At 36.3% G+C, this 25,609-nt stretch overlaps 2 protein-coding genes across 4 annotated transcripts in view; one reads left to right on the top strand and one right to left on the bottom strand.

Moving 5' to 3' along the window:
* Window positions 1-1,792: 1,792 nt before the first annotated feature.
* Window positions 1,793-24,146, bottom strand: LOC114742847 (polygalacturonase At1g48100-like). 3 transcript variants are annotated; one of them, XM_028931061.1, is made up of 8 exons: window positions 24,136-24,146; window positions 12,803-12,812; window positions 3,935-4,371; window positions 3,677-3,844; window positions 3,505-3,591; window positions 3,212-3,419; window positions 3,037-3,118; window positions 1,793-2,497 (listed from the first exon to the last, which is right to left on the bottom strand). In XM_028931061.1, the coding sequence occupies exons 3-8, from the start codon at window positions 4,334-4,336 to the stop codon at window positions 1,990-1,992; spliced, it is 1,455 nt and encodes a 484-aa protein (XP_028786894.1). In that variant the 5' UTR covers window positions 4,337-4,371; window positions 12,803-12,812; window positions 24,136-24,146; the 3' UTR covers window positions 1,793-1,989. The 3 variants fall into 3 exon arrangements, with proteins under 3 accessions (XP_028786894.1, XP_028786893.1, XP_028786895.1); XM_028931060.1 differs by lacking the exons at window positions 12,803-12,812; window positions 24,136-24,146 and having other exon boundaries at window positions 3,935-4,510; XM_028931062.1 differs by lacking the exons at window positions 12,803-12,812; window positions 24,136-24,146 and having other exon boundaries at window positions 3,505-3,549; window positions 3,935-4,510.
* Window positions 8,733-25,609, top strand: part of LOC114742843 (uncharacterized) — a 52,449-nt gene continuing 35,572 nt past the window's right edge. The window contains exons 1-22 of the mRNA XM_028931056.1: window positions 8,733-10,273; window positions 10,563-10,644; window positions 11,744-11,847; window positions 12,199-12,294; window positions 12,376-12,423; window positions 13,277-13,327; window positions 13,805-13,908; window positions 14,065-14,182; window positions 14,885-14,986; window positions 15,137-15,337; window positions 17,706-17,863; window positions 18,012-18,170; window positions 19,701-19,793; window positions 19,958-20,300; window positions 20,530-20,643; window positions 21,224-21,319; window positions 22,113-22,180; window positions 22,616-22,736; window positions 22,814-23,035; window positions 23,154-23,381; window positions 23,457-23,566; window positions 24,052-24,148. Coding sequence (XP_028786889.1) covers window positions 10,259-10,273; window positions 10,563-10,644; window positions 11,744-11,847; window positions 12,199-12,294; window positions 12,376-12,423; window positions 13,277-13,327; window positions 13,805-13,908; window positions 14,065-14,182; window positions 14,885-14,986; window positions 15,137-15,337; window positions 17,706-17,863; window positions 18,012-18,170; window positions 19,701-19,793; window positions 19,958-20,300; window positions 20,530-20,643; window positions 21,224-21,319; window positions 22,113-22,180; window positions 22,616-22,736; window positions 22,814-23,035; window positions 23,154-23,381; window positions 23,457-23,566; window positions 24,052-24,148 — 2,730 coding nt within the window. The 5' untranslated portion in view covers window positions 8,733-10,258. The remainder of the gene's footprint in view (window positions 10,274-10,562; window positions 10,645-11,743; window positions 11,848-12,198; window positions 12,295-12,375; window positions 12,424-13,276; window positions 13,328-13,804; window positions 13,909-14,064; window positions 14,183-14,884; window positions 14,987-15,136; window positions 15,338-17,705; window positions 17,864-18,011; window positions 18,171-19,700; window positions 19,794-19,957; window positions 20,301-20,529; window positions 20,644-21,223; window positions 21,320-22,112; window positions 22,181-22,615; window positions 22,737-22,813; window positions 23,036-23,153; window positions 23,382-23,456; window positions 23,567-24,051; window positions 24,149-25,609) is intronic.

The following is a 25,609-nucleotide window of genomic DNA, read 5'->3' as shown; positions in this document are numbered from 1 at the left end:
CTTATATATAAGCTTCAAATAACCGAATCATGTTTAATGAATTAAAATTAGTTTAAAATAATAAATAGGTCATAAATATATTTTTATTTTTTAAATTTGCCTTTATTTATTAGGAGAGTAAATAAGAGATGCAATAAATAAATAAAAATGATTAAGAGAATATATAGAGGTAACATTAATGAGAGAGAGGGAGTATTAAATATAGTCAACTAAAAGCAAAATATAGAGGAAAAAAAGTAATAAATACTCAGACAAACTTAAAGATAAAGCTTATATTTTGAACCAGACCCTTCTTCAAAAATGAAGCTTATATATAGGATAAGAGTGAGAATAATAAATAAAATTATAAAGAAAGAGAATATAGATGAAGAAGATGATATTTTGAAAAATGAGAAAATAAATTTATTGGTATTAAAATAAGTAATTAATGGTGACAAAATAAGAAATTTGCTACAAAATTTTAAGAGAACTTGCAAATATTATTTATATTTAGGGACAAAAAAGAGAGAGAAAAAGGCACACAAATGACACTTAAGCTTGGAAATCCAAAATAGTCACTTAAATAAGTAAAATCCCAAATTAGGCCTAAGTGACCAATTGGAATTTGCAAATTTGTTAAAATGACTATATTGTTTTTTATTTTTTTTATTGTTTTTAAAAAAAACCAAATACCCTCATTGCCCGGCAAATCACTAGAGCTTTGGTACCAGCCAGGGTGGCAGCTGGAGCTTAGATGTCCACTGTCACCAGAGGTTTGGCGGCCGGCAAACAATCGGGAGCTGGAGTTTTGGCAGCAGCAACTATTTTTTTGAAAATTTTTTAACTTTAGTAACATAATTAACAAGTTTTATAATACTATTAATAAGTTTTATAGTAATTAACATGTTTTTTAGAAAATTCAAAAAAATAGTATTTTACAACTTCGGTAATGTTGATAATAAGTTCCATAACTCTATTAACAAATTTGATATAATATTTAATAACAGGTTTTTTAAAAAATTCAAAAAGTGACATTTATAAAATTTCAGTAATATAGTTAACAAGTCATATAATGGTATAAACAACCCACATAACCATAATGGCTGCGTAATAAGTAGAAAAATTTTGTTGTACAACCTTTATGATTGTTGAATTAAACTTGTTAATAGTGTTACCAAACTTGTTAACCGTGTTACTGAAATTGTAAAATTTTTTTAAAAAATAGTTATCGACCGCGGCTAGTGATGGTATTTGGTTTTTTAAAAAAAAAAAAAAAAGGTAATATGATTATTTCAGCTAATTTGTAAATTCCATATTGGTTACTTATGCCTAAATTGGGATTTTACTTGTTCAAGTAACCATTTTGGGATTTTTCAAATTTAAATGTCATTTTTCCATAAAGAGATAATAGTTTTTGCTTGTTAAAAAGGACGGAAGAATACATATGTAAAATATTAAAGTTATTAAGGGTCAAGGTGCATCTAGTACCCTAGATTGTTTGGGAGAACGTCTAGCATCATGAAATATTTTTTTCATATATCTAGCATTTTAAAATATTTTTTTAAGGTGTGTCTAACACCCAAAAAATTTTTTTTGATGCATCAACAACAAAACAAAAAAAACAAAAAACTTATGTCCCGAAAAAATATTTCGAGTTGTTGGGATATGCTTAACTCTATTTTAAAATAATAAAAATCACCCCTTTTAACCTTAAAAAGACCAATAACTTATAATCCTATAATCCTGCTTGATCTCTATCAAAAACACAGTAATTGAATACTTCAACAACCATTATTCAATTAGACCTAATTCATTTCAATAAAAAGCTAATACTACTATTAATATTAACAAATTCCAATTTGATTTCACCATATGGATTGACTAATTCATTGAGATTATCAGACAAATGGGCATGTGGGTTCTATGCATGAGGTATAAGGTATGCATCTTGTATAAAAAGCAACCAAAATCTGTTATATCAAGTGGCATGCAAATTAGCAGCCGTAAAAACTATGAAGTGCATTCATATGCAGAGAGCTCTCCCACTGTCTCGGGCTCACCATCTCTTAAGCAACTGATTGGAGGGATAGTCAAAGTCTCCTGCGTGCCATAAGCATTCCAGCAATAAGGGTCGTCCACAAGTTCCCCTTCGTGTGGGAAAAGCTCAACTTCTGAGAGGGTTATGTTAGTGCAGGCCACAGTGTCGCTGCAGGCAAAGTGTATGGGAGGGGTTCTCACATCGTAAGTGCCCTTTATGTTCCTGAACGACACATCTTTTACATGCACGGCTGAAGTCTGGTTGAGACATTCCTTTGATAAGCAGTAGTACTGGTCTATTATGATGCAGTTCCTCACGTTTTCCATTTGGATGTTCTCAAATTTTAAATCTGACACAGACCCCGTCCCACCCTGCCATGTCTTGATCCTCAGCCCGTTGTCTGATTCTTTTATGATGACGTTACGAACTGTTAAATTTGACACGCATGCCTGTGAATTGTGTACCCCAAGGCTCCCAATGCTGCAGGAAAAAAAAATCAGCAAGCTTGGTCAGGCGTTCTCAGGATAGCGATTCACAGTGAAATAAAATTTGACTTCACGTCAAAATTGTAGGCCAAATATGAAATTTTTGTGGTGTTTTTGTTCGGCATTTTAAATCACTGCAGCTACAAGAGCAAAGAAGATCTAAAATTAATGTCCAAGTATTGTGTTTCCTGGTGCAACTATTGATGGCTTCTTATCATGCTTTTAATCATGCTGCTGATAATATCTACAAGTGTCAGTGATTGCGACAATAATATATGAGAAACTGTCTGTGAAATGATAGTTACTTTGAACCATTTGAAAAAGTTTAAAAGCTGAAACTTTATCATAGATTTTGCCTTTTATTCAAGTTAATTTTCTTCCCCTCTCTTTTCAAAGCCATCTAAAAGTTGAATCCCAAGCCCAACTTTTCCATCCAACAGTAATTACTAACTAGAGACATGATACTGCAGTCAAAGTACATCATGATATCGGAAGAGGACAGCCGATATTCAAGTTAGGAGGAGATATATATACCTGATACCGTGGCTAGGACCACAAGTTACACCCTCTATGTCCACATTCGAGCATCCGGGTCCAATTGAAATGCAATCATCACCTGCTCAGATCATAGACATTGTTGTTCTCAATTATACAACTTCTAAGTCTAACAGACATAATGTTATAAGACGCGCAAGTCCTTAGCCTTTACCGTTGCTTATAATCGAGTTGTATATCCCAACGGACCTGCTGTTCCCGATGTGAATTCCATCAGTATTTGGGCTGAGTTTCGGCGAAGAAATGGACAGCTTGTTTACCAGTACTCCTTCGCAGCCATCGACCTTCATATGAAACTCAGGACTGTTCTGAATTCTGAGCCCACTCACCTCCAGATTTGAGCTCATGTAGAACTGTATCATCTACAAACGAGCTGAGAATCAATAACTAACAAACAAGCGTGTATAATAATATAACCTTGAATAGAATTTTGACTTGTTTACTTACTGTAGGGCTATTACATGGTCCTTTCGCCTTTTCTCCATCGGGACTCTGAAAATGAAATGCCGTTTCATTTACAATAGGAATTAGTTCCTTCAACACCAAATAGTTTCAGCAAGATGAGGTGAGATTAATAATGGGTCAAATCAAAGCATTTATGAATGGTTAAACCAGTTACCCTGTGAGGTTTGCAGGGGAGATCCCACCATTGTTCCCCATTGCCTTCTATAGTTCCAGTGCCATTCAAAGTCATTTGGCCAAGTCTGTAAAACACAAGCCAGTGATTGCGGCTATCTGCTTCTGGCCAGGAGTTTGGTCCATCTGGTGGCATGAGAGTACCATCCACCTGTTAACAATCGACCTTTCGACAATGAACTACACGGAAGGATAGAGTCTAATTCCATGTGAAAGTAGGCAATTCAACAAGCATAATTACTTGGAATACTAGCCCAGGCTTGCACGGGCCTGAAAACATAGTTGAAGTGATTTTAAAACTGTAATCGGCGGGAGCTAAGATGACTCCTGACTCCACTGCACAAGCTGCTTTCCATGCTGCTCTAAATGCCCGTGTGTCGTCAGCTGAACCATCTCCAACTGCCCCGAAGGATCTTACGTCGAAAATACCGTCTGAAGTGGAATCTCCAGGATCATTTGGGTATGGATCAGAAGGAACAGTAGGAGAATTTGAAGGAGGTGAAAGCTCTTCTGGCTCAGAAATATGAGAAACTTCCTTCTGCTTCCTGTGGTGGTGGTGTCTTCCTTCAACATTTCCCAAATAATCATGGAAGGAAAGCATCACAGCAATGCACAAGAATATAAAGCCACGAATGAGATCCATAAGGAGCCGAGTGTGTAAATTTTGTCACTGAACGGCTGAACCAACGACTGTATCAATATGGAACCACAAAAAATGCTCCTAAGGTCGTCTTTGTGCACGAACGAAAACTCCAGCTTCAGAAGGTTTTGCGTCAACTACAGACGACGGAGTTCCACTAAGGGAGAAGAATGACAAAGGCTTTAAAACAAATAAGCATTGCAATGACACTTACCAATCAGGCATTCTTATTTATATCCAGATCATATATAAATGGCTCAGAATCATTTCTCAAGCATAATGTTGACACGTGTCAGGTCCTAGTTAAAGAGTTTTTTTATGTCCTGTTAGAAAATACTTAGGTGAACGCAAATCCATTTTCATATTCCTAAACAATATGAGCCTATAATATCCACTGGCTAAACTCCTTGCAGTCGAGGATTATCAATTGATTCATTTACTTTAATGAATTTATATTTATAATTACGTGACACTTTATATGTATTAAATATTTTTTGGACGTTAATGTTTTGAAGTTGACTGTGGCAGGGTCTCTTTGTTCTTCAAGGGCATTTTCCTGATAAGCTTATTTCTTCAATCCAAACTGTTCAATGTATTGTGGTCCACCATATCTCATCTCACTATCTCATAGACTTATCTCACCATCTTCACGCCGTCTCAATATATTCTCTCTTCTGTGTTTGTGTGAACATTCAGAAAGAGCACTCTGAACAATTTTCAGCTGGGAGAATTACAATCAAGTTTTATAAAAGAGAAATAATTACAAAAAAGTCTCAATAACAACCTCAACAGCCTATAATGAGTGAGAATGACAACCTCTGGAACTTGTTTTTTAATTGTTTTTCTTGCTTAGAATCTCATTGTAATTCTCCCTTTCAGCTGTTCAGCTACTGTGAGGCTCCAGTTTCCAAATTATCACGCTGAAACCACGGTGCTTACTTTCATTGTCATTTTCTTCATCTTTTGGGGCCAAATTGTCCTTTTCATTTTTCAGTTCATTTCTATATATTCTAAAAGCATGCTGTTGCGGAAAAAAATTATTGTGAACGTCGAGTCACTATTGACATTATGACACTTCTGGGAGCTTGCAATTGCATCCCATGAATTAATTGAAGATGACTTGCCTATCGCTTACTTGCATATTAACTGGTGTCTTTTGATTAACTACTGAAAAGAGTTGGTTCCTATGGATACTTTTAAAAAAATAAAAATGAAATTGAAGACAGTCTTGAACTGAGACGAATTATATATGCATTCCACAAACCCAAAAAAAAAAAAACAAAAAAAGGAATCAGCGGCCACATATTTATTTTTCCAATAATGAAGAAAACGATCAGTTCAAAATTGTCGGCCATATATAGCTTCTCTTCGTCCAATCAACTGATGACATCTAGCTAGGTGGTTCACCTGAGAAAGACTAACCAACAAATGAAGCTTCTGAAAAATCATTATGTTAATATAGTATTACATATATGTGCCCTTGCACCTGTGAGCTGGAACTAGATCTGCAAATTATCGCATGGTGGCGGGAAAGAAATCACTAAACTCAAGTGGCCGTGGACAGATATACTATACAGAATACTTCATATTTATTCACAACATTAATCGGGGACGGACGAGCCTCGTACACAGAAAACGACAACTTTTCAATGAGGTGGATCACAAGTCACAAACAACTTCATGTGTGTGTGTGTGTTAAGCAACAATTAACTCTCGCTCGTACAGATATTTTAATTAGTTTTACATAGTCATTAGAATATTCTTGATTGGAGGTCAATTCATGAATCACGTATGGAGGCATTCGATGAATCACTACTACTCCTACTAATATATTATTTTTTCCGATTCATTCCCGATCTCTCGCTCATCGCAAGCCACAGGCGCAGTAGACGTAACCCACGCACACACAGGGGGAGAGAGAATTATCATTCATAAATAGTTTTGGCAATGTGGGGCTATGGGAGAGGAATATAAAATAGAGGTGTCAATTTTGGTGAATGTGGTCTTGATGCAAAAACAATCCATCTCGTGACTCTTTCTTGTTGTTTAGCTCTCTGTGGCCATCAAAGCAGCGAGCGCATATTAAGAGCGGGACAACTGAATAACAGCACATTCACGGGCGGAATCTTGCTAAACTGTTCCATTAAATGCAAACATAAAGAAAATGCTTGAGAGAGACCCTCTTGCATGCTTGTGCATGATATTATTTAATTCTCCGCCCCCTACCACGAAAATAAACCCATCACTTCTGCATTATTGTACGTGACCATTCAACCGAATCAAGAAGTTGAAAAGCCCTCAGCATCTAGTTCTCTTACCATGCAACCTGCAAGTTGAAGGCAATGAAAGTTACTTGCACTGTGTGACTTTAACTATCTTTATCTGAGCAAATTTTGGTGCAAAGATAATTTCACAGGGCCGTAAGAAGGCTTTTATATATAGAGGGTGCCTTTTAATTTGGCATAGAAAATTGAAATCGTTCGGTAAGCATGCAAGTGGTCCCAACCGGTCGCCTGTGTATTCTCAAGGTCGAGAGTTTTAAGCAATCGCAATCGTAAACTAAGAAAAGTCTGTGATTTCGACTTTTCGAAGGATTCTGCTGATCAGTTAAAAAGAGATATATAGTTTTCTTTTCATTAGCGCCCATGTTGCGCCTGATTCATCATTTACACAATTGGCTCCTGGAATTTAGAAAACTCTGTGATCTTTCTGCAGGTTGATATTGACCATGTTTAAGCAAATGCAATCGAGTGTGTTAAGTTTCTTGCCAACTAAGCATTCATGTTGGATTTGGGATTTCATTTCTCGTAGCGTAGCATCGATTGGCGGCCTTATTAATGGATTATCGCCAAAAGTTTTCCTAGACCCACTTTGTCTTTTAAGGCTCTTTAGCCTTCTCTTTCCACTTCCCACACAGAGAGAGAAAGAGAGAGGGGGGAGATTCTGTTGCACTTTTTTATGTCCTTGTGGTAGGATGCGATGGCAACACTTGTGGTTTTCAATCGGGACACGTGGCATGTGCTACGTGCACGCCTATCACGCGCGAAGTTACTGGTTTATTGCTTCACGAGTCGGTCCGGAAACACAAAAAGTGTATTGCAGTTCCAAGACGATACCGTCACAGTTTGATCCGAAAAAAGAAAAGGACAACATCATTATCACATGCGCCCCGGCCGAAGCTGATTTTGCTGGAACCCAAGGTAGTCCCCTCTTTAGATCTGTCTCTCTCTGGGCTCATAGTAAGCAGAAAAAAGGGAGTGTGTGGGGGAACACGTGGAAGCTGGGGCTTCACGGGATGATGTTTCTTGTGGGTCACGGGGCATGGAAATTAGGATTAAAAAGCTAATTGGATTATAAGTTGTAGACCTGTGGCTTTGTTTTTGGAGTCCTAGTGGCTGTTTCTATAAGACATAGATGTGGACAGCATATGAAGTTGAGCTAAACCAACAGAGCGGTTTTCGTGTCAGATTTCAATATCCTGTCAAAAGCCTATTAATCTGAGAAATATGTTGTTTGTCTTTGTCCTTGTGATCATTATAATTATAATTATAATCAAATGGAAACACCAGGAAAAAAAACAATAGGGACTGCGGATGGACCATTTTGAGGAAATGCCGCTGCCTGGTGTTTCAAGTTCGCTACTAACTACGCCATATTCCAAAGCATATCGTGGCGCATTTCGTATGTATTTAAAATCCATAACAACTTTGGATAAGTAAAAACTTTAGTTGGGCCTTAAAAATTGATAATAATTTGATATGCCCCCTTAGTTTGCAGGTGAGCCCAAGTCCAAGACTTGATGGGCTATTATAAGTCCGTACATGGTCTATTCCGATGGAGAAAAAAAGTCTGTCACCGCATCAATTTTACACAAATCTCAGTATTCTTGCACTACCAACAGTATTTAGGAGAAAAGGCCAGTCTCTACGAACTGAGATTCAAATCCCTACCAGAAAATATTTATGTTTTAGCAAAAAACAAAAAACAAATTCTTGCACTCCCTTCCTCGTTCGGTCGTTCTCGCTCGTACTTCATACTCTCTCAAGTATATGTTCATGTTTAATTAGTTCACGTTTAATGGGGATGCAAACCTTGTTTCAGTTAGAGCATGGACCACCAAGAAATGAGATATATTTGAAACTAGCATTTATTTCTCAGTGAGATACGCGAGTTGAAATCACCTTAATGCATTCAGTGGATCCTACGCATTCCAATCACCCACATGCATCAATTAAACTGCCTGAAAATCCATTTTCAAATAATGTTCACGAAACTAATCGTGTTTAAAATTATCCTCAAAATGTGTCTGCTAAATAAGGTGAAATTACAGGCGCCCGAGAAGATGAAATTCATTTTGTGGCAAGTTTTCCATAAGACACTTCCACAGATTTCCTTAGAGCTCCAAGAATAATTTCCACTGGGGAGAAATGTGCATTTGAATGCCAAAGAGGAAGATATTATTCATATCCTTCGTGACTGTAAGATATAGCAGTTTCAGTTTCTTTCGTTCTAACTAATGATCATTTCAGTTTCTTTCGTTCTAACTTGCACGTTTGGCCACGACTCAATAGGACAAAGTAACAGGGGTATGCGAGATTTAGCAGATGGCCGTGGTGAAAAGTGTTTTGCTTTGTATGCTGGTTACTTTGGGAAAACAGATGCCACGACATTATGGAGGGCACCAGAATTCAAGATTACGGAATTGTCCCGGCAAGTCTTTATCAGATGATGGCGTCCACTGAGCAATTGCAAATTCAGGCACAGAATCTTCAATCTCACTACGTATCCAGAAATGAAGTGGCACCCACCACTCAAAGATTATGTTCACCTCGATCCTGATGGTTCGGTGAACAGTCAACGACTTACTCAGAGACTCGAATAAGCAGCATAATTTCACAAAAATTCTTGCTTGCACCGACTCTTTGGAAGCCATACATTTGCTCATGACTGACAGAGGAACCAACCATCTATTGAGTTTGGAGATCAATGAGGTAAGGAGTATGATACTATCAGATGGGGACATCGAAATCAGATATGCACGACTACTTAACCAAGGAAGCTCATCATTCGACCGAGATTTACATTGTCATGCAGAACCCACCTTTTGGCTGTACTGTCGTTTCACTCTGACGTAGGAATGTCTAGGTTGATGTAAAGCGAATGTCTAGGTTGATGTAAAGCGTTTGTACTTGCCTTTCTAGTCGGGTGGGAAAAAAACTGAATCAGTAAGAAATCACCCCGATAGGGACTAACAGAGAGCCCGAAACAAGGGAGAACGAGAACGAGTGAAGAAGACAACAGGCTAGGGCTGCGAACGAGAGTTAAAAAGGACAAAAACACCTGCGATGACGGAGCACGAGAGGTGCGATGAGTTGAAGACTAGGAACGGGTGAATGGCTGATGGCCGAGATTCTTCCTTTCAGGGAGACTGAGCAATGAAGGAATTTCTCGCAATGAAGAGTGAAGATCGAAAGGAAATATGGTTTAATTAGTTAGGATGACGATGAGGTGGACGGCTAAGGTTCTTCTTCCTATTATTGGAACGGTGGTCCCTGCTGCATAAGGCTTACCTGGATTAGCAGGGCGTTGCCACATCAGCAAATTATTTTGCCTTTGTCATTGTCACGGTTGCTGGGGACGAGGATCTAAACATTTAACCATGGATTTAAAATTTTTAAGAATATATTTACTGACATTGATGTTTCATAACTTAATTGGCGGAAAAAAATGAGCGATGTTTCGCCGCGAGCTTCTCTGGTTCTTCCAGTGTTCGTTCGTTAATGAAACCCGAAAATTCCCACGGAAATTCCATTTCAGTTCCCTATGTAATCCTGTACTCACACCTGGATCGTCGTAAATCTGTGGACCACTTGGACAAACTTTGCTTGGAGTGTTCCCCGTACAAGTTTGATCTGGTTCCTCGCCATGTTCGAAAGCCACGTAAGGTTTCATCGAATTTCCGTAGTCATGGACTGGTTTGTAGAATTTATGATACTTTAATCGGCACCTTCGGATTGTTTTCACCCTTGAGTTGTTCTGACAACTAAGTAAAGCTTGCTTGGATTCCGGCCATGCTTGTGTAAATGATTTTATTCTCATTGCCACAAAATTCTTCGTTTCATTTCTAAACTTATGTACGCATGGGATGACTACGCCGCTGATATTTCGTGATCCTATTTGATAAACAAGCTTGCAAATAAAGAAGTTATCGTTGTTCCTTTCGTGACAGGTATTGCATTTGCTTCGAAGATATCTGGGCGAATACGTACATGGGCTGTCGACAGAGGCGTTAAGAATAAGTGTCTGGAAGGGTTTGTCATCAGGCGTCTTCTCAGTTTTAAGTCACATTTTACTGATTGCCTGCAATCATGTGCTGAGTTTGAGCATGAATTTATTTTCTTTTCTTTTTGCATGAGTCTTCTCCATGTGTCTATATAAATATGGTTCCATGTTCTCCTTTTCTATAATTTTCTTATTAGATTCTAGCAAGTGGCTTCTACTCATCCATCATCTGAGATGCCTTCAGTAGTCGTTACCTGAAACTTAATTTTGTTGCGAATTATGTAATAGTTTGAAACACTAGTTCCAATGCCCGAAATCTGGCGTTTCTGGTGTTGCGAAGTAGCTTGACGTCTATGTAATAAGTTTTTAAATTTTGCATAACTTGCCGATTGGGTAACTATTCACTCTATCATCATCATCATCATCATCATCATCATCATCATCATCATCATACTTTGACGCTCTGTGTGACCAAGTTTTCTCAACCTCGATTATCCATAATTTAATTAAATTCATACGTTATTATCATTTCATCGTAAACGCTATTTTCATAAGATACAGATGTACGATCAAATTTTGCTCATGAAACATGGTATAACGCCTTTCGTTTTTCATTGGCTACATTGACTTGTAATCCATGTAATTAAGCAAAATATGAAGTGCACGAATTTTCTTAGGGATGTCATATTGGCTATGAAGTATTAGGATTTCAAAGAAGGTGTTGTATTTGTCTTAGACTTGTGCTGAGCACTGGCACAAAATATGCAACTCAAACGAAATACTCTAACAAAAAATATCAAAATTTGAAACTTCATATTATTATATACTTTCGTACTTTTTCTAAGGACTTGAACATAGTGACGTTTCTAAGCCTCTTTATATTAGTTGAATATCTTTTTTTTGGGTGATAGCATGTTAGTTGAATTTGTTGGTTGAAGAAGAATTCATACATCAAAATTTCCGCTTACCAAAACATATCAATTTTATGCAAATACATAATATAAATCTTTGTTCTGTTACCCGTTTGCATCTCTGCCCTACATAACATACTGGTTTTTTACTTTACAAGTCTGGTAACATATATTTATATATATACACACATACATTTCTTGGGTTTTCCAACTACAGGTGACGTTGTCCTCAAAGATTTGAAGTTGAAGGCAGAGGCATTAAATGCACTAAAATTACCAGTTACTGTCAAAGCTGGCTTTGTTGGCGCCATTACTCTGAAGGTAGTGTTTATTATTACTGAATGTCTACTTCTGGTTATCGGGTCATTGCTTCAGAATCGTTGGTAATTTGCATAAATAAATACATCTCTTTGTTCGACATAATTTAAAGTATTTGAAAGGGATACATTCATGATTACTTGCGGCATACAAGTTAAACTGTAGATCTAATGCATACACTGAGGATTATATTACTTTCAAGCATCATTTTGACGGCATATATGTACCTTTTGTGTGCAATCTGCATTTTTGATAAATTTATCTTTTTCCACTCCATCTAGATTTGTATCATGTTCTTTCAGGCGTATTTTTATGTTACTTCTTTACTTAAATTCATTTCCTGATATGGTAAAGGTTCCTTGGAAAAGTTTGGGCAAAGCACCTGTGGTCGTTTTGATTGATCGTGTGTTTATTCTTGCTAATCCTGCTCTTGATGGACGGACAATAAAGGTGTTACTAATATTATACGTTTGATTCATGAACTATTAGATATTTGTGTCTTTTTACTGAGCCGAGCTTGCTTCGTTACAGGAGGAGGATGTGGAAAAACTTTTCCAAGCCAAGCTCCAGGAGATTAAGGTGAGGTCCTTGCAAATTTGGGTTGTATATCTTATTTATTTTTCTTTTATAATTCATTTTGAGGTGATATATGGGTATCTATTATTGTTAAGTTGGTTGTGTTATTTATGATATATTTTCTTCTCAGAAAATAGTTTTTATTACATTAATCCTGTTATTCACAAGTCTTTCTATGCTTATGTCTATCACATGAACACACACTGAGATTTCTCTATGAGATGGGAATGTAATTGTAAGTACAGAAAAAACGGTGTGCTTAAAACGTGTTTTCAGACCAATTTTCCCATTCCATATCAGTGTGATATTGTATGCCTGGTTTGTTTTGTTTGATGTTTTACACTGCTATGAAAACAAATTTTTATTCTTTTATATCTTCAACTCGCTGGGTCCTGTGCAGGCACTAACGTGCACAATTAGCTAATTGACTACTAACATTACTTCAAAATACATGATAAGAACGTGGTCTTTGACATTCATATATAAATTCTCTTCCTACAATAAATTCATTTTTCTGCAAAAAAGAGGAAACAAAGGAAAGGAAGGTTTAAGAAGGAGAGGGAAAATTATTTTCCGTTTTCTAACAGCTGTTTACAAAAGAGTACAATGAGGAATCCTAAATAAGTAAAATAGAAAAAAAATCTTGCTACAGCGAGAAAGCCAAACTAAAAACTTTAAAAGAGAGATACAACGGACCTCTCTGTATATGAACAGTCAATGAATTTTCGCACTTCTTAGTCTCTTTTTCATACGTCTCTTTATTTATCTATCTATGGAGTATGATAACATTCATTTAATCTCTCAAATTACTTTCATATTATCTTTTTCAGTATTTTTAACTTTTTTCATTACACAGGAAGCAGAGTCAGCCACGCTTGATGCAATATCCAAGTCAAACTTCAGAAGTGTGCGTGTTCAATATGATTTTTGGATTAGTATTGCTTGGGGAAGTAGGTCCTCTCCTCTCTTCAAACTGCGCTGCCTTCTCCTGTTTGATATCAGCGCCTAGGAGAGGATTTGGTCTAATGGCACCGTTTTTATCCACACATGTAATGTACTGCACAGTGTCATTGTTGCATTTTCTCTCCCAGCTATTGAATCAAACCAACTTACTGGATTTCAAACAAGAGAACAACGTGATTTCAGGACAGGAGAGAATCTGCTTCCATCGTTTGGTTGTATTAATCTGCTAACATTTCTGCTTGATCCATTTTATTAGAGTTGGAATAACAAGAGAAGGCATGTGCTATTAATATGCGATTTAACATTTTTGTTTTTTTCTTTTGTTAATCACTTTTTCAACTATTGGGCTATTGAGAGTTCCTGTCTTACATGTAGTTTTGTACATTTGAAATAATATGACTAACTCCTGATTGTTTTACAGCCACCTTCTGGAAATTCATGGTTGAGCTCTCTAATTGCAACTATTATTGGAAATCTTAAGATCACTATTAGCAATGTACATATCAGATACGAAGATTCAATAAGGTTAGTAGATAAGTACAATTTAAACTTACCTGAAGGGTAAGATAATGTTTGCTAACTCTCATTTATTTTGAACTTTTTTCCCCCCCCCTAATTGCATGTGATTGCCTTTTCGCTTGCAGCATTTTGGCTTCTTATGTGTATAAGTGTTGATTGCAGTAATCCTGGCCATCCGTTTTGCTCGGGTGTTACTTTGGCTAAACTTGCTGCTGTTACAATGGATGAGCAGGGAAAGGAAACCTTTGATACTAGTGGTGCTTTGGATAAATTGCGAAAGGTGAGCATAACTTCTGAAGGAAGCAGTCCAATCTTGACATAGTAAACAACTTGAAAAATGCTAGGATCCTTTCTAATGAAATAAAGCTTTCCTCTTGAATCTTGATGATTGTCTAGGTTCAGTAGTTTGCCCTTTACTTTTGTGTTAGAATTAGTGATACAGTGGACATTAGAATTATATCTATAACCGTATAATTATGTTAATATTTCATTATATTTGAGCAAGGACCATGAGATAGAATATGTCAAAAATTGGTGGAATAATAATTCTTTAAGCATCAATCATTTAACTTTCATTCACGAGCAGTTTAGAATAAATGGGGTTACTGTGTTTCTTTCAAGTTTTGGCTGCATAAGAATTTGTATATCATGCCAATAATTACTTATCTTCTTGCTTAGTGAATTAGAATTTTATAAGCATGCATGTAGAAAAATCTGAAGTGTTCATATTAGATATTGTTTGGAAGTGTCAGAGGTAGCTGTGACATGTTGGAGAAGTTTCTTATATCAAATATAATTTTTTATTCTAACAAATATAGATCTTATATCCACTGGTGTCGCAGCGCCAGGTAGGTCTTCAGTGATAGAGATTAGGAATTATTCTGTAGTTATTTTAATGTAATTATCTTTGATCCCCTCTGGTAAGCAATAAAATGGAAATAATGTAAAATCTTGGCCTGATAATATTTTATTCTCGTTGCAGTCATTAAAACTTCAGAGGCTAGCTCTTTATCATGATTCTGACTGCCCTCCTTGGGAGATTGACAAGAGATGGGAGGATGTCAGTCCACAAGAATGGATTGAGGTTTACTCTCATTTGGAAAAAAGCATTCTTTTAGTCTTTTTGGTTCCATGTGCCCTAATATCAGTTTCACTCCTGAGTGCAATTTTTCTCTACAATGGTATGTAAATCTTACTCCCCTTTCACCTGTTCTTCATCCTTCTTGTTTATTAGATATTTGAAGATGGCATAAATGAGCCTTCTGATGACTGTAGACCGGTTTCTAAATGGGCCATGAAACGTACATATTTGGTTTTTCCCATTAATGCAATCCTACAATATCACCGTCTTGGAAAGCAAGAACAGCATAATCCGGAAATTCCATTCGAAAAAGCTTCCCTTGTCCTCAGTGATGTCTGTGTCACTCTGACTGAGGTATTTTATTTTATTTTCACGGTTTACTTTTGGAAACTCCCTTTTTTCCCTTAAATGTTAAAAGAAGAGCATGTAAATCAAGAAAAAGTCACAAGAGAGTATTATCAATCTTATGCAAAATAAAACAGATGACATTTATGTAGTGTGAAATTTGGAGCTTTGGGCAAGCATTGCGCTTGCTTAATTACCTTGAAACGCTTCCTCTGTTTTCTAATTTTTGTTGGTTTGGGAGGAGAAAATTAAAGTTTACTTCATATGTTCTATGTTGGGGCCTCAGGTTAAAGTGAACTACTATGAATTATAATTGAATCTTTTCTCCCCAGTCTTCTTGAAATTCATTTTATCCGTGATGGAGCCCATTATATGTGATTCGCATGCAACAAAAAAAGTGAAAAAAAAAAGAAAAAGAAAAAGAAAGAAGTTCCACCCAGACCTGTAATTACTTGTAGAATTGAAGACTTATAGTCGGAAAAGATGAAAAGAAAAGAAAAGTGAAAATGACTCCCTAGCTTTTGAGAGGCTAGAGTCTCTCCCGATACAAAGTAGAATTTTCCTTCTCTCTATGCTCCCAACCTTACAAGATAGTCTCCTCTAATAAGTTAATCTTTCACCTACACGTGATTCCTGATGTCACCTGAACAATTTGGATAGTGAATTTCTTGATTTCTATTCACCAAGAAACAGTACAACTTATAGGAGCAGGATAGCAATATTCCTGCTATTGAATCCCGATAAATTAGCACCTATAAATGCTGGAAATTATGAGAATAAAAATCCCACAAAATCAAGGATAATGAAATCAGAATATTTACAGGGAAATAATCACAAAATTAATGTCTAGGAATATTCTATATTCCGCCAACATCACCTGTTCACTTACAACACCATATTCTCTTTTTTCCTTTCCCTCTAGCCACCTCATGATTAGGTAACCTAGACATGGGACTTGTCATGCCTTTTGTACTACCCGTTTAATTAGCGTCATCATACTGTTAACCTGAATGTATATGACTAGTTAAATCTTCACTATCAGGGTCCTCTCAGTAGACCACTTATGTTCTTGGATCAACCGCATCCTTGCATCGTGAAAAGTAGTTGCCCTCGTGTCCTCATCACCATTAGCTCTTCCATCTTCTTTCACCATTTTAAATCAGTGTTGGAGATTTTCTAATAGCTTCCCTTGCTAGGTTTCTTTGTTCTTGACTGTGCAGAGATCAGCTAGAGGATTCTCAAACAGACCTATAATGAGCTGCTCAATCATAAGTCTCTTCACAATATCGTTGATATACTCCATTGGAATGCTGTTGTTCTTTATTGCCAGTATACAGTCTTGAGTGAACTCCAATTATTAGCTGGGAACCATTATTATATTAATGCCAACTTTCATGGTGACCTGGCCAGACCATGAGTATGTAAGGGTAGATAATTAGGTAGATGAGTTTCTACGTTAGTTCTTGAAACATAGTACTACTAAGATCACTACCTCTAGTGTGGAATGCAATGTAATACCTTTCTTTCTTCTTCGAATTCCATCATGGTATTGGTGTGGGGAAGATTCATGGAGATTAATTTTTAAATGACAAGCAGCTCAGAGGTGACCTTTGCTAGAAGTCTATACCGCAGGGCTTCTCAAACACTATATCAGTTAAGTTAGATGACTGTAACTTCCTCATTTGGACGAAACAGTTAATGGTCTCAAGGTTTTTTTTACAGAGGCTGAGCATCAGAGTCTTGCTAATGTTGTGGTTGAGCTGATGTGGATTCAATCTCTAATGTCAGAACTTCAGATGTTCATTGTCACAACTCAAGTACATTATTTTGAATTGCCTGTCCCATTTTGCATTCTTGAACTAAGAGTTGGACTTCCATTTTGTATGCAAGAATGTTCAAAGAAGCAACTGCAGCGGCTCTCATTTTATCTAAAGAGTGGCTACGGATGTCTTATCAAAGCGTATTGCACATTTTCAGTTTGCCTATCTCTGATCCAAACTTCATGCTGCCTCTAGTCCAGCCTAAGTTTGAGGGGCATGTGAGGGTAGATGAGTTAAGCGGCTGAGCTGTTATGTTAGTTACTGAAGCAGAATACGTATCAGATCACTTGTATTGATATCTCTAGTCTACACTCTAGAGGAATGCAACGTAATACATATTGTTGTTCTTAGAATTCCATCAGAATAGTTTGTATCTAGTTTTTGCCAATACCATCCCAATCAATGATTAAAAATCCTTTAGACTTATGGCACCCTTGGGGGAAGCATTAAAAGTATAAAATTCAAGCTCATAACTAAGATTAATTAAAAATTAAAATCATGATTGTGTTACGTAATCTCTAACATTTATTTTATTTGATTTTTCTATGAATTTTCAGGGTCAATATTATGATTGGATTAAACTTTTGGAAGCTGCTTCAAGATACAAGACGTATGTGGAAGTCTCTCATTTAAGACCTGTCGTTCCAGTTTCAGAGGCTCCTGATCTGTGGTGGAAGTATGCTGCTCAAGCTGGACTGCAACAGAGGATGATGTGGTAACTTTAATGTTACTATATATATAAACTCATTAACCAAAACTGCAATGAGTATCATAATATGAGAACGTGCTCATTAATATTGATACTCTGCTAAACGCATGCATTTCTAGTTTTATCTCATTCTATAGTTGCTGTGCTAAATCAGCTATCGCTTATCATGGGATCAAATTCGGAATCTTTGTCGGTGTCGTCGTCAGTACATTCAATTGTACATGGCTTCTCTTCAACATTCATCACATGTTAACCATGAAGAAATCAGAGAAATAGAAAAAGATCTTGATCCTAAAGTGATTCTTCTATGGAGGTCAGTAAATCACTTTCCCTGTCCATTGTGCAGATGGTGATAGAAATTGGCCATGATTGTTATGAAGGATATTCATGTTAAACTGTTATTCCTCGATGAATATTCTTAAGCTTAAATATTCTTTTTTTTCCCCTTGTAACTAATCACCATAACACACAATCAGTTTGAGTTGTGTCTTTAATGTGATCATTTTTTATTTTTCCTATTTTTTCTAGAAATTTGTTTCCTCTATTTTCATGAGATTAGATTTGAGGTCATTAAACATCTTTTCCTCTTTAATATGGAAAGGTTTGTGATATTTTGCAGTGGTTCAGTTATACCATAGCTTATTTGGCGCATTTCTTGACTTTCCCTGTGAATTGATTGTGAGTGATGTATTTTTCTTGCTTTCCCTATTGTCCTTTCACCTTTCTGGATGTTTTATGATCTACCAGAGCATGCTGTCCTTACATCTTATCTTACCATTATTTCATGCGTTTCCTTAGTTGTGCATTGCTCCCATTGCTCTACCAGCCGTGTATCAAATGAACGACGGCTCTCTCCAATTGCACATCATTACAGCAACTTCTCTGCTGTGCATTATGCTCGTGTGTGTATTGTTCACCAGCTTTTAGCAATGCTGTTTTTCATTTTCTTTCTTTTGTCCCATGAAATGGCATCATTTTGGGCTCTGTGCCTTTTACCTTTGTCTATTGGTTTTCACCTGTTTGGTATCCTTGGTGATATTCCGGAATGGTTCTCACTTTTTGCGCCTTTCTTGATTTTATATTCTAGGCTCTTCTGTGTTTGCATTCTCTGTTTCTGGCCATCTCTTGTGGGCTTAAAAGGTCACCGTGATGGTCAGAAATTTGAGGAATGATTAAGGCTTCCATAATTTTTAGCTTTTAGACCTGAGGTTTGACCACCTCTTCCGAAATGCTCTAGCCTCTTTCTTCTCCAATGCAGCTTTACTTTTCTTATTCGAATCTTTTCATAGTGATTGATTTTTTTTTTTTTAACAAGTTCTTTTGGTGTGGCTCTATATTTCAGTCTTTTCATGTTCTTGCAAGCTTTCTTACTGTATTTCTTGATTTTGACTGGTATTACTGCGTCTTGTGCTTCAATAGTTGAATATGATGCTGTGAGGAGGTTCTGGTATCCAGTTTGTAATCCTAGTTAAAAGAGAACAACAAAAAGGTTAAATTACTTTGTTATCCTCTAGAGCTTCACTTAAATTTTAATTTGGTCCTTATAGATTGAAAGTTTGTAACTGCGTTCCTATTCTTTTATCCACCCCTTATAATTGAACCATCATCTAGTTGTTAAATTCTATTTAGGCATTTATTTGTATTTAATTTCTGTTTTTGATGTATAATAAATAAGAGAGGCATGGGGGCTACCATAAGTTTTGGAGGTTCTAGGTGCGTGTAATCACACCCCACACGTCATATTTTAATTTTTAACCGGAGTTTAACTGTTACATTAATAGATCTTCCTCTTAAGAGGAAAACCGTATCTGTGAGCCAATTTTTGCATGGTTCATGTTGTTAGGTTACTAGCTCATGCAAAGGTTACATCTGCAAAATCGAAGGTAGCAGCTGAACAAAGGAGGCTTAGGAATAAAAGCTGGTTTTCATTTACATGGTATTTGACTACTTTATTTCTTTATGTCGTTCTATCACCTGAGATTTATTTGCTCCAGATTGCTTGTCATTGTTTAAGTTTGATCAAAACCTTTGAACATTACTAAACTTCTTCCATAGATTTTGTTTGTATGAAAATTTACTGCATTTTTTTTCTTGATAAAGGAGTGCTGAAACAGAAGAAGCCTCTGTGAAGAATTCTTCTGGGTTAACAGATGAAAGGCTGACCAAAGAAGAATGGGAGGCAATCAACAAATTGCTTAGTTACCAGCCTGATGAGGAGCTTATGCTACCTTCACCAAAGGACATGTCAAAAATGATCCAGTTTCTAGTAACCGTATCTGTTTATCAGGCTGCTGCACGGATTGTCAATGTGAATCGGATGGAAATTGTTTGCGGTCGATTTGAGCAGCTCAATGTGTCAACAAAGTTCAAGCATCGGAGTATTTACTGCAACGTGCTACTAAAATTTTGTGGTTTATCTGCTCCTGAAGGTTCACTTGCGCAGGTTTTCTTTCTTTCTTTCTTTCTTTTTTTTTGGGAACTATCTTTTAGACTGAACTTTTAATTAACTAGTTTACTTCCTTTATTTATTTATTCTTCTATTTTTCCTGGCGTTATTGCTGTAAATTTTAAAAAATCCTAGTGTCCCAGTTGATAGTTTAATTGAAGTCTAAGAATTCAGGTTTAGATTAAATTCTTTTCTAGCTCATACTTCTTGGCAACTTGATGTGCAGAGTGTCTGTAGTGGGCAGAAGGTTAATGCGTTAACTGCTAGTTTTGTGCATTTACCAATCGGGGAGAACATTGACTGGAGGCTGTCAGCTACAATCTCTCCTTGCCATATTACGGTGATCTCTCAGTCTTTGGGAGAGTGAAAGAGGAGTGATAATTGTATAAATATACGGACACACACACACACACACACAAATGGTTTTCTTGCGCTCCTTTTCTCAAATGGATATTTACAATCAAATGCAATCTAGATTGACAAAAGGGGTTGAGTTCCAAGAAACTTCCATCAATTTAGTTTGATGTCAAGAATGTACTCTTTCTCATATTAGTCTTCAACAATGCTTTCAAGACGTTGTACTCTGTAATTTAAGCTTAAGCCAAACTTCCAGTGACCTGGAATTACTGGTGAGGTAGACTTGTCTACTAGTAGGTTCTAAGTGTTAGTAGTTCTTCTTTCTTAGTTTTTTGTTGACTTATTAACCTATTGCTAAGTGGTTCTTCAGATAGCTTTTTTTCACATTTACTTCAATATATTTCACTTAAACAATAAATTTTCAAAAACAGAAATCGAGCAAACCCACATTAATAACAAGTTGGGAAAAAAATTTGCACCATTTAATTGCTTGGAGAAGAGAAATAAAAAAATTCAAATTTTCAGCATCCTTACCTTTACAATTTTTCTGACTCTGTTTGTAGGTTTTGATGGAAAGTATTGATCGCATCGTTGAATTTTTTAAAAGAAGCAATTCAGTCAGTCCCACTGTTGCATCAGAGACAGCTACTGCCTTGCAGGTAGTGATATACAAGTGCAGTGTCCTGTCATTTTTTATCATCTCAATTTTTGTTTTGTTTTTGTTTAAACTTTTGATAACTTCAGATATATATATGTTAAGTGCTGGTGTCTACAGGTTAAGCTGAGGCCTCAAGATTGTTGGTTATATGGATTAAGGATTAAATATTATGTATTACATGTCTATAAAAGATTGCTATGGTAGTAGAGGAAGAGATTGGAAAATGATGTTTAACTCAGAAATTATGGAATGCCTTTTGATTTTTTATGCTCTGTAAAATATTGTGAAATAATTTTAAACTTTTTTAAATAAAAAATGCGTCTGGCTACTTTGTTGTATGAACAAATTTTAAATTAAAAATATGCTAAATTTATCTATTACTTTGTGCCTTTGGATACTACCTTAATCCCTTGGCATGAATTCTCTCTGTTACGGAGATGATAGTGATGGCTTTAAAAGCTTGATTCTCATGCACCGTGCTTTGATATTGCAAAAGTCCTAAAGATGGGTCAGCTGCCATTTGATCTCTTTAATTTGAACATAGGTGTATGCACGGGTCTAGATCACAACCCAATCGGGTTGTGACCTGGTTTTGGGCCATTAAAAATTTATGTAAATCTTAATCTCAACTTTGAGAAAAAAGTGGTTTGGCTGAAATTTTATGCATACCATATTCTTTGACATAGTATTCTTGCTTTGATTTCTTATTTCTTTTTCCTGGCACTGATAGAATAGGACCTAGCTTTTGAGCCCCTCCGGACTAATGTATTCTCACCTACTAAATGCAAGAGCAGATTAAGTTTGAGAAAGTAACTCGTAGAGCACAGGAGCAATTTTACATGGTTCTAGAGGAACAAAGCAGGTTATTACATATTTTCTTTCATCAATATATTCTCTCGTTTTTATATGTCTGGTTTCTTTGTGTTATTACATATTATTGTTTTGGACCTCTTTGCTCCCTGCTTTTGTGTATCTGGAAGGGACTATAGATGCCATCAATCCTCTGAGCCATTTTATAGAAGTTTTGGGCATGCTAGTGATATGTTGCTGGGTTAAACTTCTTGAAGGATAATACAATAGTTTTCCTAAATGAGTATTACTCTTTCCTTTACGTAGACCAATGGAGTTTTACTTCTGCTTCCAGATACTTCTGGAATACTAGATACGTTAATGTATAGTTTCTTTGTGGCGTCTCCTTGGCAGCCATGAAAAAGGGTTACCAGACTTCTCTGTGATTATGTTTTCGTTGGGTCTTGTTTTGATTGTTTTTATGAAATCTGTGTTAATGACTCTGCAGATTTGCGTTTGATATTGATCTTGATGCTCCCAAAGTTAGAGTTCCTCTCAGAACTAGTGGTTCAACCAGATGCTGTAGTCATTTTCTTCTAGATTTTGGTCATTTTACACTGCATACTGCGGTATGCTTCTTGAAATTTTAGGTTTTGTTGTAATTGTCTAGCTTGGTCTTATCATAAATGATTGACTATTTTGACAGGCCAGTCAGTTAAGTGAGCAGAGTCAGAATCTTTATTCTCGATTTTATATCTCTGGGCGAGATATAGCTGCTTTTTTTACAAATTGTGGCTCTGACTTGGAGAGTTGCAGTTTGGTGAAATTAAATTGTAGCAGCCAACTAATGATGTCACTTGCTGCAGAAAAAGTTGAAAATCTCTATTCTCTCATTGATAGGTGCGGAGTGACAGTTCTTGTTGATCTGGTATGTTTGTCTGATTTATCATTGCATGCTTTTTAACAGCGTTTTATGTCTACTTTTTGTATGATTATCTTGTGTTCATAATTTATTCTAATCATGGTTATGCCTCTGTTTATTTAAGATTAAAGTGCCTCATCCAACTTATCCATCAACTCGTATTTTGGTTCAAGTACCAAATGTTGGCATTCACTTCTCACCAACAAGATATTTGAAAATTGTGGAGTTGATGAACATAATTTACGGGGCATTAGAAACCTGCAGTGAGCCAGCTGCTGGTAGTTTCCAAGATAAACTTGGGCCTTGGAGTCCTGGAGCTCTGGCCACTAATTGCAGAATCCTTGTTTGGAAGGTATATTCTTAAATCTGTGCAAATCATTCTTGCTTAGTCGGTCTAAACCATCCTAAAATAGATTTCATTTTACAGGGAATTGGCAATTCTGTGGCTTCATGGCAACCTTGTTTTCTTGTTCTTTCTGGGTCGTATATTTATGTATATGAATCTGCAAGCTCTCACAGTTACCAGCGATGTCTAAGGTCTTGTTTGTAATTTTTCCGAATCATACATTCTTTTTTTTGTTTTTTTTTTAATTAACAAAAGATACATTTATTAAGAGAAGTACAAAGAAGTTTAGGAAATCCTACTAGAACAACCAAATAACTAACAAAACCAAAACCGAGTGTGTTTCATTTCATGTTGAAAACCATCAAAATCATAGTTAACCTACTTCCACCAAAACGGTGATGTTGGTGGTTTCCAACATGAAACCAAGCTCGCGCTGACTCAGCTATGGTTGGAAAGGAATTATGCTGGTGGATTAAATCACAGACACGTAGGCTGAAAAATTGTCACATTTTTCATTTTGGTTAGCAGTTGGATGGCGCAAAGACAGTGATTTATGAAGGGTAATGTTCTTTAGATTGAAATAGGAATAGTGTACTTTTGATGATACAATATGAACCAAAAGTGTATATAGGATCAAATTTATATTCACGTGAAACTTACTCTTCGAGTTCTGCAGCATGGCTGGTAAGCAAGTCCTTGAGGTTCCTCCTACGAGTGTTGGTGGCTCGCCATTTTGTATTGCTGTTTACTTAAGGGGAACAGACGTTCAGAAGGTAAGCTAAATTAATGCACTTCTGAAGAGAGGGGATAGTCTGAACCACACTAATTTCATTGACTGAACAATGAATAAATACAGCTAGGGCCATTAACTAGGCTGGGAACGGAGGGAGATGGGAGATGCACATAATCAGACTAAATCGAAGAAAATCAAATCCTATCTGATAATTACATACATTACATAATGAGTACATGGATTTTCCACACTCCCTCTCAAGTTGGATCATAGATGTTAATCATGTCCAACTTACCAACAAAATACTCAAACTGGTCCCAGGCTAGTCCTTTGGTGAGAACATCTGCTGTTTGTTCTTTGGTAGGAACGTAAGTCAGTCAGATGATACTATCATCTATCTTTTCCCGTATAAAGTGACTGTCTATTTCAACATGTTTGGATCTGTCATGTTATACTGGGTTATGTGAGATATTGATTGCTGCCATGCTGTTCGAGTAGAGTGGAATAGGTAAGTTTGCATTCTTCTTCAATTCTTCCAATACTCGGTTGATCCATAGACTTTAAGAGCAACTGCTTCTTGCAACAGCACTCTTTTTCTTACTTGATCTCCTTCCCAATTTGCATCTATGAAATATATCTAGATTCTGTTTCTCAGATTTTTTAAATATAAGGCCATGGTGAGAAAATAGGCTGGATATTAATGCCTGCATCTCTTTCATTCAGGAAGGTATTGTTAACATCGGGTTGATGTAGAGACCAGTCTATTTTCCTGCCCAGTCAGTAGAGAGGCCAGTCTGCTTTCAATTAGGAGATCCTGGGTTATTTTCAAAGAAAAAAGAATACAGATAAGAGCCAAGAGAATAGGCTGAATATTGATGTCTGCTTATTTTGTTAGATGTTGTGCACCTATATGGGGATCCGGAAGTCTGCCACACAAGAAAAATAGCAATGTTCTAAATATACAAAGGAATACAATGAAGCCTAATCTGACTTATTACAGAGATTTTTGTTTGACTGAGATTAAAAAGGAAGTGATTTATTAGGCTTTGAGTGGGATGAAATGGGCGTTGGCAAAAAAAAGAAAAAAAAAAAAAGAAGAAAAAGAAAAAAACAGAGAGGGATGAAAGGGGATGAAATCTTGCATTAGTGGCCTGATCTGATGTGAAGGGTCTGGTGGCTGCGGTTTTATGTCTCACTGGCAAAGATTCCTTAGAGGGATAGGAATTTCCGACAATTTGTATTTATTTTTACTATTGTTTGGGGAAGATCTTTATTCCTATATTTTGTACCTTTCTATGTTATTCTTTTTTTATTAATATATTCATTAACCTAATAAATTTTGGGATTATATCATTTAAAGTTTAGGAAAAAACTTAGGCCTAGTACTTTATATCCATTAAGTTCTCTAATCATATATGGCCGTGTGTCTTTTTTTTGTTTCATGTAGATTTATAATTAAATGCTATTAAATGCTAATATTTCAAAAATAAGATACATGGTC

Source organism: Neltuma alba, unplaced genomic scaffold (genome assembly GCF_004799145.2).
Source record: "Neltuma alba isolate B1F8T4 unplaced genomic scaffold, ASM479914v2 tig00003893_pilon, whole genome shotgun sequence".
NCBI lineage: Eukaryota > Viridiplantae > Streptophyta > Magnoliopsida > Fabales > Fabaceae > Neltuma > Neltuma alba.
This window is presented reverse-complemented; position numbering and strand designations above follow the sequence as displayed.

Coding starts and splice junctions, on each gene's coding strand:
- LOC114742847 (XM_028931061.1), bottom strand. CDS start 4,336: ATGGATCTCATTCGTGGCTTTATATTCTTGTGCATTGCTGTGATGCTT. Junction 3,845..3,934: donor AGCCTGGGCTAGTATTCCAA/GTAATTATGCTT, acceptor GATTGTTAACAG/GTGGATGGTACTCTCATGCC. Junction 2,498..3,036: donor GGTCCTAGCCACGGTATCAG/GTATATATATCT, acceptor TTTTTCCTGCAG/CATTGGGAGCCTTGGGGTAC.